Source organism: Grus americana, chromosome 3 (assembly GCF_028858705.1).
Source record: "Grus americana isolate bGruAme1 chromosome 3, bGruAme1.mat, whole genome shotgun sequence".
NCBI classification, from domain to species: domain Eukaryota; kingdom Metazoa; phylum Chordata; class Aves; order Gruiformes; family Gruidae; genus Grus; species Grus americana.
Genome location: NC_072854.1, coordinates 4401201 through 4414267, shown reverse-complemented (window position 1 = coordinate 4414267; position 13067 = coordinate 4401201). Strand labels below are relative to the sequence as shown.

Sequence of the window (13067 nt, the reverse complement as noted above, 5' to 3'; positions counted from 1 at the left end):
CGTAAAAGATGAAGTCAGTATAGAGGTGATATTCTTGTAAAGATCCTGAGCTCCACAGAGGATGGTCAGGAGAAGCGTACCTGTGCTCCACCTTGGCTGCTCCAAGCTGTGAAGTTGTTGAACCGAACAGGTCTGTTTGGGCTCTCTGGCAAATATTCAGGGTACACCAGCAACCCATACCTGTTTAGGAAAGAAAGCGAAGTAGACTATTTCTTTACAGTGCATGTATTCATGAGAAGATTTTTCTATTCATCATTCTGATATCTAAACCCTTAAATCTTCAACAGTTCTCTGCATGAGACTTTATAATTTCTTCCAAAATCAAAAACTGTGGATAGCAATATTTATTTTAGGTATCTAATCATGCTGGAGAGCATACTTTTTTTTTTTTTCTTTTTTTCCCCAAATATATTCAAAATTACCCATGCCAGGGCTAACAACCAGTGTACAGTACCGCTGACAGATGCTCCCTGCAAAACACCCCACCGTGCTCATGAGTTTTCAACCAGTCTCCCCTTCAGATGAGCCCAACATGAATCTGGACAGATTTTCTTTTCTATAGCTTGGATTCAGCCAAATTGGAGTACATTCTAAATGTATGCATTCCTGAATGCAGCCCTTGGTTTGACCTTCTCAGAGGTTTTAAATCCAGATTTAATATCCAGATTTCCTCAAAATTCAGTGACTCCACCCATTGACTTTTAGTACAATGTCATTTTTTATTATTGTTTCGTTTTTTAGGAAAGTACAGGCAAAAGCTCTAGTGAATGTTCCTGGATGCTACAGGAACAACTGTTATATGTAACGTCTGACATACAAACAGCGACTTTTATCCCGTTGGACTGCAAAGTGATTAGTCTCTTCAATCTACTTAATCAGACACCAAACCCTAATAGTTGAGTGTTCAAGCTGCTATGATATAAAGCATCTGGAGGTAAGAAATGCCACTCCAGGTTGTGTAAGCCCATGTAATGTCTCTAATGGTGGCCTGCAGGAGATGTTAAAGGAGGAGTGTAAGAAATTGTGTATCTGTTCTCCTGCATGCCACCCTCTTCTGCTTGAAACGTCTGGTATAATTAAAAATGAGCTTTCAACACATAAGCACATGCTTCAGTGCTTTGCTGTTAAATGGTTGATGAAATGTGTTAAATGTGGCACCTTAAACTGCATCGGGATCATTTAAACAAGGGGGTAAAAGGGAGGAGCTTGTTAGCAGCACTGGGAAATGTTGCAAGTTAACAAATTGGGCTGGTGAGTGAAGAAGAAAGGACCGTATTGAAACTACTGAGGAAACCGTACAGGATCAGATCCTGAAAAACAACCCCAAACACATTGCTGTCAAACACTGATGCTGTTCTGCTGAGGAGAACTCTGCTTACAAGAGAGGAAGCCCTAAAAGGGTGCAAAATTAAAAAGAAAAAAAAAAATTCTTGAAAGGAGGAGCAAAACCTTTTCTGCTCACCACTGGAATTATAGTTAGCACTACTATGCACTGAAGAAAACTCTCTTTAACCAAAAATCCCCAAGTACCTTTGGCAGGAATGAGCTATGTTCTCACTGAAGGACAGGAGAGGTATTTTGGATGGTCCCTCAGGGGAGAGATGAAAGAAATAGCCATACCCAGCAGCGCTCACTGTGTTACCCTGCAGAGAAGCATATGTGACTGTGAAAAAAAGATTACCACAGATTTCTGGCAATTAAAATAAACTCAAGACAAACCCAAATTAAAATCCCAACTGAGGTCCGTTCAAATTCTGGTAAGTCTGGCTGGTAGAAGCTGGTACTTGATTTCTGTGTCCTCAGTTGTGTCCTGTTTTTGCTCTGTCCTTGGACCAGCCTTAAATAAACCTGTTCTTGAGCCAGGCAACAAGGGTTGGCCAAGCAACAGAAAGAAATGACAGAAAAATGGTATTGCCATAATTCTTCAAGTACGTAAGAAAAACAAGTGTATGGAAAACTTCTTACCCCTATAAAATCCTCTCTAAGTAGGAAAGGAATGTCATGAAAGAAAGGTAAATCACAAACTACTCAGTTTATTGATTTACTTCTCAATCTGTATCTTTCTCATATCTCCCAAAGCAAATACAGCAAAAGGAAACAACATTGGCATGAAAAAGTGAGACCACCTAAAAGTCAAGAGAAAACAGAGAACTACAGGATATGTCAGTGGCTGAACAACTGAACTTACTCAGGTCTGTGGTAAATTACTTTTTTTGGATTTTTTTTTTTTAACAAGGTAAGTGAATAACCATTGGACAATGTGCTGTAAGTTATTGTCACTTAATATCTCTTAATGCAGAAATTATGGAGTTGCATTCTTTGTATTACTGCAAGAGGTGAAAAATAAGTGAACATAAGGTCTACCTGGCCTTAAAATTAGGAGTGTGGTACTTACAGAGTCGGTAGCAAGTGGGTTATTGTGGGTTATATATAGTGGGTTAGGAGCTTTTCTACTCTAGGGCAAAAAAACTGCTCTTATCTGCTTCATTTGGGCAGCAAACTTAGTTGGGTTTAGATGGTGTCCATACAGCAATGTTTTCATGTGCACATCTAGGCATGATCCCTCTCACCTACCTTAGATGTGTAAAAATTTGATGCTGAGGTCCAGGCTGGTAAACCTCGGCTCCCTTTCCAGGAGAAAATAAGGCATAGACATGTCCAGAGGACAATTCTTCTAGTCTATCTTAGATAGGATTAATTGCTCTCTGGGGAGTCTAAGATGATCTATCCTGCAGCTATAAGGAGAACTTGTTCTCTGACATCGGGACTGGCACCCACCACTACCATTCATAGGTCATCGGACAGTGTTAAAACACTAATGACTTTTTGGTCCCTGATGGTCCAAATCAAAGCCAAGCCTGGTGACCTAGAGGTGAAAGCCTCCATATACCAATTACTTGCTTCTGACCAATCCAAGTGTGTTCCCTGCGGTCGTGGTCTCTGACATCTGTCAAGCCACAAAGAGGTATCAATACCCAAAGCACTGCTTTCTCTATCCCCTGGTAAAACTGCTGCTTTTTCTGAAAGTGCAGCCACAGACCCTTTTCCTTTAACAAACTACTTCTGCAGTCCAGTCACATTATTTCAGGATCTTTTACTTGCGACTCCAATCGTGCGTTCTACAGATGATTCATAAGGAAAAAACCTGCATATTTATTCAGCCAGCTAGTGGCTGGAGGGCAGGGGTTTTAGGCAAGCAGGGAATTTTGTGTGGAAATCAGTTCTTTGTGGAAGTCAGTATATTACGAATGTCCGTGCAACCAAAATTCCAGAGAGAAATTACCTCCCCAAGCATGCCAAATACCTGGAGGTATGCATTGCAAGACAGTAAAATAAAGTGGCTGACGTTTTAAGTGTCTCTTAACTGTACAACACCGCTGATGTAAATATTTCATGAATTTCTTTTAGATAGCTGGGACTCAAACTGTTGACCTTAAAGATGACATTAAAGCTCTCCCAGTTTCAGAACCTGGTAGGATGTGAGTAGTACCCCCAAAAAGCGCTCACCTTGCAGAAGGTTTTAGATAAGATCTTGGTAGGGATGAAATGGTGAGAAAAAATTGATGCCAAACAGATGCAGCCTCACCTCTTTGGTACTGTGGAGAATGGCTGGGTTGGGTGATATTGGGAAACAAATTCTTTTATCAACAGCGTGACCATCAGTCACTCCTCTGACACAGAAACACAGGCTCATCTCCACCCCATTCATTCATTTAAGCTGTTTCCCAGTCCTCAACACCATGGCAAGAAAGGAAAGGGAGGATGCTTGTTGAATTTCTTAAACCCAGTCCATACGTTGTTACGCACGAACACTGCACGCTGGCTCTGGGATTTAAGGGCATTGAATGTTTATGAATAGGAAGTTACTACAAAAGGTCCAAGACCCACTGGACCCAAGAGAACCAAGAGAAAAAAAAACAACACATTTTTTTCTTTTTTCCTGCACACAAAAAGAAAACCAGGGACATAGGGCATGCATTTTAGTGACAAAAGAGCCAATATCAGAGGAGCATCTTCAATTCCTCATGCTGATAGCGTTTAAAAGGCAAGAAACCAACCTGCTAATGAAATTGTCTTATGACACTAAAAACTGATAACCAGGGCTTCCATACTTTATTTAAAAAAAACCTCAAAAACTAACCTTGTAATAATCATTTTGCACTTACGAGTATAACATTTTATCTTACAGCCTGATTCACAAATGCACTTAAGAGCTTAAGCCAAATCGAAACCAGTGGGAATTGGGTCTCTGAATGTCTTTGTAGGCTCAGGTTTGAGTGACTGCTGTGTCCCAATTTCAACACCGTTTAGGAGACCACTGATTTTCAAGGAAATTTAAGCTCTTCAGTCACCGATGCAAATTTAGGCTCCCAGGTAAATTTAGTTATGAAAATATTATTGCAGGACTCACTGCGGAAAGCTTAACCCAACATGAACAGATGTAACATAATATGGACCTAGAGTTCTCTGTCTATCTTAGCTGTAATCCTTGCCTTAAAGATTGCAGCCTGTAAGTTTAAAACCAGTAATTGAAAGATGGCAATCTGGGGGGAAAAAAAAAAAAAAAAAAAAAGAGCAAACAAACACAAAACCCAACAACCACCTAAAATTAAAATCTACAGGGGGAAATTTCTATTCCATGTCATGGCCTGGAAACCAGGCAGTGGGAAGATGTGTCTTTCTTCCTACATTCTTCAAACCTCCTTATTACATTAAGATTATAAACTCCTAAAAACCAATATCCAGTTCTTGACCCATTTGATCAGATAAGAGGTGCTGAAACTCTGTAACATCACGATGCTGGTGCTGGACCAGTATCCCTTGCATTTAGTGATTATTATTGTACTAGGAAAAAGTCCACGAGACACAGGTGTTTCGCTTGGAAGAAGTGTGATTTTTCTTCTCTTAATATCCATGTCCTTTCATGTCTTCTGCTGAGCTCTGTTTGGTACTGTAGAACAGTAAGTGCAGCTAATAACAATTTTCAGCTAGGCAACTTCTTCATATTTTCCTTTTGCTGCTGCAACGCCTCAAATAGCCCACTCCAAGAGGCTGCCAACAATGAGGTTTATCAGCAGCCCTTCAAGGGCCATCTGCTATTCTGCCTTGAGTAGCACATCTCTGGAGAGCAGGCTTAACCCTGACGTTCGGGTACACAGCCACAGATGCAGCTTTGGGCATATCTACAAAGACACGTGAACCGAGAGAGCTAAACAAATGTGCTGAAAACCGACCACAGTCAGTTCACACGTACCCGTAGAGATAATTGCAGCAAACCTTTTCAAAAGCTGAGCCACTGGCGATTGAGTAGACAGCTCCAGGGTAAGTCAGTGCATGATAGTACAAAACTCTGTGTTTAGCAGAGCTGAAATTCATGTGATTCTGCCTAGTTGTTGTATTTTTTAACCATGGTCTCAAAAATGATAAATATGCCCTTGAGGGAATTGCAGAAAAGTCCTCTCCTTCTTCCTAAGGACTGTTGTCTTCATGCTAACATAGGAAATGTGTTGGTCTCTTTTTTCACCTTCAAATTTAGGTGCAATTCTTTCCTCTCGGAACAGAAGCCCAGGGGGCGATTAGGTCTTTACATTCAGTTAATAATTGGTTTGGGTTTTGTGGGTTAGCAATAGAACAGGTTAGGATTTTATTTTTTTTTTTTAATGAAAATATGCATTTGTCACAAATGAAACTGTGGTGAGAAAGGTCAGTTTCAATGAAATTCCAGACTTAAAATAGTTGGGAAGGGAAAATGGTTTGAAATTGCTGAAAATATTTTTTTTTCCCTATGAAACACTTAAAAGTGACTCTTTATTCTGCAATGTAAGTGACTTGAATAAGAGAAAAAAGTATGAACTAAAAGCAAGCATCAGACTATTAGTGAATAAAAAGTTTTTTACTGAGCTCAACTTTTTGATGTGAGTGTTGTTAGTCTGTTACCTTTTTAAGAGTCTGATATTTCATCACTATTTAGAATAGAGAAGCTTTATTTCCTTAAAAATCAATGTCATTTTCACAGGACAGGGAACACATTCTCCTTCTCACCCTGCAATGCAAATCGTGGGCTGTTCATAAGTTGTCATTTTAAATCTAGACAGAGATGCATTTGATGTCGCTGGATTTTAGTGTGTTTGTCATCAGTCCATTAAAATTGAGATTTTTTTTCTTATAATGCCAGAAGTGGAAAAAAATCTAGAGAAGCTGAGCCTAAACTTTTTTCCAGTTTTTATGAATCCATGAGTATTAGAAAATAGAGCAACTTTTTAAAGCATGCCAGGATGAAGGATCTCACTGCAATATTTTGTTCCAGTCAAGTACAGTAAAGTTTTCAGTAATAAATTTGCCCATGAAAGTAATTTGTTTTGTAATATGCACTTGTTTTAATGTCCCATCACAAGTACAATTTCAGCTCAGCCAAGAAGAAAATGTTGTGTATATGATCTACCAAATAAATGAAGCTCCGTATCTTTCTGATATCTTTGATTGGAAAGGAAATGTTCCTTTTTACACCTGAACTTCTTACCTTGATGTGGTTGGCAGGAGCCCTGATGTAGATTCCTGCTGGTGACAGTGTCTCAATGTTGGATAAACCGTCTGTTCCAGAAAGGCCAATCACTATGTTGTTACTGACTCTGTTCCCCTCTTCTAGTCCTTCTCCTTAAAAAAAAAGAAAAAAAAAAAAAAAAGCAAGCAGAAATGTAAATATAGCTGCAAGTCCTCTATTATGCAAGTCATGGAACTTGCTGGGCTTTGCCCTGCCTGCTTTGCTGACATGGCCCACCTGGGAATTAGTTTTCCCTGGTGACTGTCCCTGTGTAAATCACTGTTTGAAAAGCACTTGGAAACCCGTGTTTAACACGCAGCAGAAGATGGCCGTGAGATAGTTAAAGACTGCCATGGTTGCTCAACACAGTGGTGCACAGCGTGGAAAGGGAAAGGCTGCGTCAGGGGGCCACAAGCAAGATCTGATCAACATTGTAAATATGATAAAAAACAATTTCTGCCACAAAGAGCTTACACTCTAATGAGATAAAAACAATCAGGGAAAGCAATACTACAATACATATTCTACGAAGAGGCAATAGAGACCATGACTCTGTAATTCAATTTGCACAAGGCCCTGTATCAGGTGTTATATATGAGTGTAAGACCAGCCTTACTGTACCACAAGTTTATGGAGAAAATGATTAAAAGTTATATTATGAAGCACATTTATAGTTGGAAAAAGAGAGATTCAGAATGGGGAAGTGGCTCACCTGTGCACATACAGGCACGCTTCTGGCAGTACCAGAATTCAAAGTCCTGTCTATCTCCTGTGTATCCATCCACTGCCCTACTTACATGTAAGAAAACTTCTAAATAGACTTAAAAACAATTGATACAACTCTGCATAAAAGTGGGGGGTTTGCCCCCCTAAGCAATGAAGTATGAGAAGAAAAAGGAAAAAATCAGTCAACCAATTTATCACACAATTCAGAGTCATGGGGTGCCCCAGATCTAGTAACAGTATTGAAGTAGGAAGAAGAAAAAAAAAAAAAAAAAGAAATCTCTTTTTAAACTAAACCTAAAGAAATGTGCTACCCAACAGCAAAAGGTGGACAGTCCCATACAAGTCAAATCCAAATAAGCACACATCAGCACATGTGCCCCCACTCTGGTGTTTTGGAAGCAGAATACAAAGTGGAACATCTCTGTCTGGCTCACATCAGGAGCAAATTAAATCTATTCAGTTTTGTTTATCAAACATAAATTATTATCTTCAACTACACCTGCTCAAGTTCTATTCCAATACAGATCCCTTCCACAATCATTACTACCTCAAATGTAAGCCACTTCACAGGAAAACCGATGCTCTTTGTTTTGGGGATGCCAGTAATTATTTTTAGCCTTCCTCTCAGTCTTTTGAGCCTTTCTCCATTTCTGGAACAAGATCCATTTAGGAAATATTTCCTTTCCAGTTTGTGTTTACTACAAACAATACCATTACCAGAGCACGAACAGGATCTTAAAGCAGTCCTTTTGACAGCCATGTAGGTTTTTGAGGTGGCAAAAAAGGTCTTGGCTTCCAAGCTGAGACCCGATGTGTCAATTAATTTTAAGCCCAGAGCGAGTTTTTATGACTGTCTTGCAAATCCCCTGAAAATAAGAGTTTTAGATGAAATCACTGAGGGAGTCCAATTCTGGAGCTGCAGATAGCCAGCTATAATAAATATTCCTTCACAGGCAAAAAAATGATGTATAAATTCATCCATCAGACCCTCTGAAGCTGCTGACAGTGAAGCTATTAAAGACACCTTGGGCATAAGGTGTATTCAGGCTGGAACTTCAGTGGAAACGTTCAGCTCAGCCCAGAGTCCTCTAACTCAGATGCATGTCCTAGCACGAGTGAGCCAAGGCTTGCTGGCAGGCTGGAGATCTGGTTCTGCTTCCCCACAGCCACAGGGACTCTATGCATCACCTTGGGCAAGTTGTTGCATCTCTCTGAGCCAGCTCTCCTCATCTGTGAGATGCGTACAATCACTCTCGTTTTATAGTCTCCTCTGTTTAAATCGTAATCTATCACTTCTCATTATATTTATATATAAGACCTAGCACAGGGACTCGCTGTGTGTGTGTAACTGCAGGATCAGGACTGAAGGCTTTTTTTCTCCCCTCTGTTTATCTTAAAATTGGTCATTTTTATCCCATCTCTGGTGGAAAACAAGAATCAAGCTCTATCTTTTGGTATTCAGGCAACATGAGATCCCAGCAGAAGATGCTGCAAGTCAGTCTCCTGATGGTTGGTTAGGAGAAATATTTTGTTGTTTAACATTTTTGTTGCTCCAAGCTCCAATTTATTTAAGTGCTAAATCCTCTGCTTAACTTTTAACATATGTTTTCACTCCATTATCTTCGATGTCAAATGACTGAAGTTAAAGGTAAGCATGCTTTTAAATGCCTCACTGAACTGGGGTCTTAAACATTGCATAATGGTGCTCTTCCAAAGACAGACAAATCAATTCTCTAACAAAAAAAATCTTCTTCCACTTGCACACTAAAGAAAAAAAAGGGATCCAGATCAAGTGAAGACTGACCTAAAGAAACAGAGAGTGTACGGTCAAATGGAAATAGCTGCTAGGTGTTGCATGTGGAATTGTGGGAGCTTTATTCCAGATTCACTGATACCAGAAAATGCGGAAGATGTGATTAAAGTTCTCAGGGTGCAGTTAAGGATCTGCCATTCTTTCCTCCAAAGGCACTTGCCTGCAAACGGTAATCAGCACATGTTGCGGTTACATGTAGGATAGTTGTTTTCCTGCTTCACTTACCCAGTAGAAGCCCATGGCCTGAAATGTTATAGAAAACATTACTGTCCACAGTAAGGTTTGAGATCCCGGTCAGACGGAGTCCTTGGCCAAACGAGTCCAAAACACAACAGCCACGTATGTAGGAGTCTGGAAAGAAAAGAGTGCTGTGAGCAAAAAGCACACTGCAGCTTGAAGGTTGGGAGAGTTTTATATCAGCTCCTCATCCTTTGATGCTGTGCAATTAATTCTTTTGGCTCCTGTGAGACTGGTTGGTTGCAGCTTCCCACCCTTACTCACCTGGCACATCTTTGCCAACGGGCAGGCATTGCTGAGACTGGCACAGTAGGGAAGAGGGGCCCTGAGTGCAGAAATGTCTGGTTAATGGAGGTGGTCCACTCTTCTGAGGAAGGAGAAGGAGATCCAGTGAAAGGATAGGGTAAAATCCCAATAGTGAAGTATGTTATGAGCTCAGAGAGCTGGATGATTGCAATAGGATTGAAGGAGGGGAAGAACGTTTCAGAAGGGCAGTGAGGACAGGGCAGATATCTTGTACACTTTGTCTAGCCAGGCATGGTGACCAGCCAGTGCTGCCTTTTGCCACCAGGAAGCCTAGATCCTCACTTAGCGATGAATCATAGAATCACAGAACGGTTTGGGTTGGAAGAGACCTTAAAGATCATCTAGTTCCAACCCCCCTGCCATGGGCAGGGACACCCTCCACTAGACCAGGTTACCCAAAGCCCCATCCAACCTGGCCTTGAACACTTCCAGGGAGGGGGCATCCACAGCTTCTCTGGGCAACCTGTGCTAATGCCTCACCACTCTAACAGTAAAGAATTTCTTTCTAACATCTAATCTAAATCGACCCTCCTTCAGCTTAAACCCATTCCCCCTTGTCCTGTCACTACACTCCCTCATAAACAGTCCCTCCCCAGCTTTCCTGTAGCCCCTTCAGGTACTGGAAGGTGCTCTAAGGTCTCCCCGGAGCCTCCTCTTCTCCAGGCTGAACAACCCCAAATCTCTCAGCCTGTCCTCATAGGAGAGGTGCTCCAGCCCTCTGATCAGCTTCATGGCCTCCTCTGGACTCTCTCCAACAGCTCCATGTCTCTCCTGTACTGGGGCCCCCAGAACTGGATGCAGTACTCCAGGTGGGGTCTCACAAGAGTGGAGTAGAGGGGCAGGATCACCTCCCTCAACCTGCTGGTCACGCCTCTTTGGATGCAGCCCAGGACACGGTTGGCATATGAAAGGCATAAGTATGGGTTAGCTGAAGGGGAAAGTCCTTTCTAGTACCCTTAAAAAAATATTTGAGCCCACCTAACTTTTTCCTATCACCACTAGTCTTCAGACCCCTCATTGCCATATCCATAGAGATGAATTTTGCACTTCTCAGTGACAAAGTCAAAAGAACTTAATATGTTCCTTAATCTTCAGGTGATAGAATTACATTTTGGCCTGTGCTACCGCACAGCTCTGAGCCACCTCTGGGGTCCTTCACAGTACACTAGTGCATTGATTTCCAGAGCTAGAAGTAGCATGCCAACTCAGAGGTGTGGCATAAAAATGAAATATCATTTTAGGGAGAAGCTGTCCAGAGATGCAAAGGAACTAAAGCAGCTTAAAGCACTCCATCAAGTTTCACTTGGGACGACTACAGGTGACATTTTCTTTTATTCAATTTGTCAACTGACCTGAGAGCTGAGCAGGTTTTGTGGACATCTACCCCAGTTTTGGGCAGGAAAAGGTGGACATTTGAGATCATTTGGGCCCACCTCCAGTGCAGCTGTCTCACCTGCCATCCATGCGTTGCCAGCAACAGTCAGGGCACTGCGGTGCTGCTGAAATGCTTGGCCCACGTGGTGGAACTGGACCCCCTCCATCTGGAGCCGACTCGTCTCTCCCTGGAAGGCTTCCACAACCACGATAGCCCCCAGGTCCCGAGACCCCAGCTGCCTCTCACTTCGCTTGTACAGACACCTGGAGCCACCTAGAATACAACCCGGTGGGAGCTGTCAGTGCTGCTTCTCCATGGTGACCTTGGGATGTGCTGAGTGCCCCAAGGAACATCATGAGACCCACCACATTGACTCAGTGAGACTCTATCTCCAGCAGCGATCTTAAACATGGGCCCAAAGACAAATAGCCACAGGCAAGCATATCTGATACTCCCTCTAAATATTCTCATGGTTCCTCCCCTAAGAGTCTGGACATTTTTAGAGGAAAATATATTAAAACCAGCAGGAAGCTGTGGTAGTTTTATGCCTTGGAAAGTTCCTTGTGTTCGATTTTAAATAGTCCTGTGCATGGGGAAGATGGATTTGACATTGATTTACCTTGGGTGAAGTTCTTGAAAAGGGGATTGGGCATGGATGTACTGAACTAAACTGAAATGAGAACATTTTGAAATTTCTTTAAAGCTCTTGCTCTCCCCACTGTTCCTGCAGATGGGTGAGGAACTGTTACTACCCACAGTCTGAAGGCAAGGAAAGTAAATCATAGGGCTGGGGAAGGAATTGATATTCACAAAAAGCATCCTTCCATGGGTCTGTGCTTAGGATATTTTGGTACGAGGGGATTCAGGCTACAAATGTGCAACTTTGGCTTGTTCAGTGGAGGTGCAGAGGGGATTTCAAATTCCAGCACTGCTTGCTTATGTTCAGTAATGCTCATTTTTCTTTTAAAGAAGGTAAATTAACCACAAAAAAACACTGCCCACTCATCTTCTGGTGACTCCTCTGAGAAATCCTCCTATTCTGTAACTCAAATAAAAACCTCAAATGGTTAGCACATTTCAGAGACTGTATTTATGAGTTCCACAGAAAATGGACCATAAATCCATGAGTAATATAAGCAGTTGGCTGCTGGATATCAAATGAAGTCTTGTGTCACAGTCTGAAAGCCCAAGGCATTTTATTTTTAAAGGAAGCCTTACACCTGGGCTGCCAGATAACCTAACTCTTCTTCAATTATAATCACTGTGTCTGATTCTGCTTCCTCACCAGCTGGTGTAAATCAGGAAGCCACCTGTCAAACTTCATGGTGTTTCATACAGGTAAAACTAAAGGAGGACTGAGATACATAGCATTGTTTCACCAGTGTTACTATATTCTACAGGAAACCATCACCAGTTATTTTTTCTTGGTATCCCTAAACATTAAACAACATCTCAATATTTTACACAAAAAGTACAAACAGCATTGGGCTGGGGGTTTTTTCCTTCTTCTTGAAGTGACTAAATAGTAAACACAATTAAAAATTTAATATATTATGTACACTGACACATGTTTTCAGAACATACTTTCTTTTCTACACCCTTAGGCTCAGGGAAAACTAAAGGGTCTTTCCCAAGATGGCTTGAAACAACAATGTGAAAATAATACATCTGAGATATTACAATGAGAGGCAGTTCTACTCCCAAGACTTCACACTTCAATGTCAAACAATGTTTGGAAAGATAAACTCGCTTTCCTGGTGCTGGTATGTCTCAAAATTATCCTATTAAGAAATATTTCTAATGCACAGTGATACCACAATGTGATCTTAATGGAGCAGTTTTTCTCCTCGGTACGTTTCTGTGAGAACAGATCTCCTCACCTCTTGTAACACCTGCTTTTACACACTGTCTGAGGTGTGACATCCTCTCCATCGTGACATTTCCTTGAACAACAACCCTTCTGCTAATCAGTGCCACCACAGCTCTCAAAGGCAGGCTTTGGCCATTCACCCATCCCTCTTCAACATTGTGGGAGTACCTAGGGAAAGACACAAAAAAGGTACAAAGGT

General features: G+C 41.5%; 1 protein-coding gene across 13 annotated transcripts in view; it reads right to left on the bottom strand.

Annotated features, from left to right (window-relative positions):
- Window positions 1-13067, bottom strand: part of PKHD1 (PKHD1 ciliary IPT domain containing fibrocystin/polyductin) — a 270672-nt gene that overhangs the window by 136446 nt on the left and 121159 nt on the right. For all 13 annotated transcript variants that reach the window (XR_008576501.1, XR_008576500.1, XM_054821415.1 and 10 more), the window contains 6 exons: window positions 12879-13036; window positions 11077-11271; window positions 9306-9431; window positions 6521-6654; window positions 1531-1643; window positions 81-180 (listed from right to left, as the gene is read on the bottom strand). Coding sequence is in view for 11 of the 13 variants with exons in the window: in XM_054821415.1 (XP_054677390.1) it covers window positions 81-180; window positions 1531-1643; window positions 6521-6654; window positions 9306-9431; window positions 11077-11271; window positions 12879-13036 (826 nt within the window). In the remaining 2 variants the exon portion in view is untranslated. The remainder of the gene's footprint in view (window positions 1-80; window positions 181-1530; window positions 1644-6520; window positions 6655-9305; window positions 9432-11076; window positions 11272-12878; window positions 13037-13067) is intronic.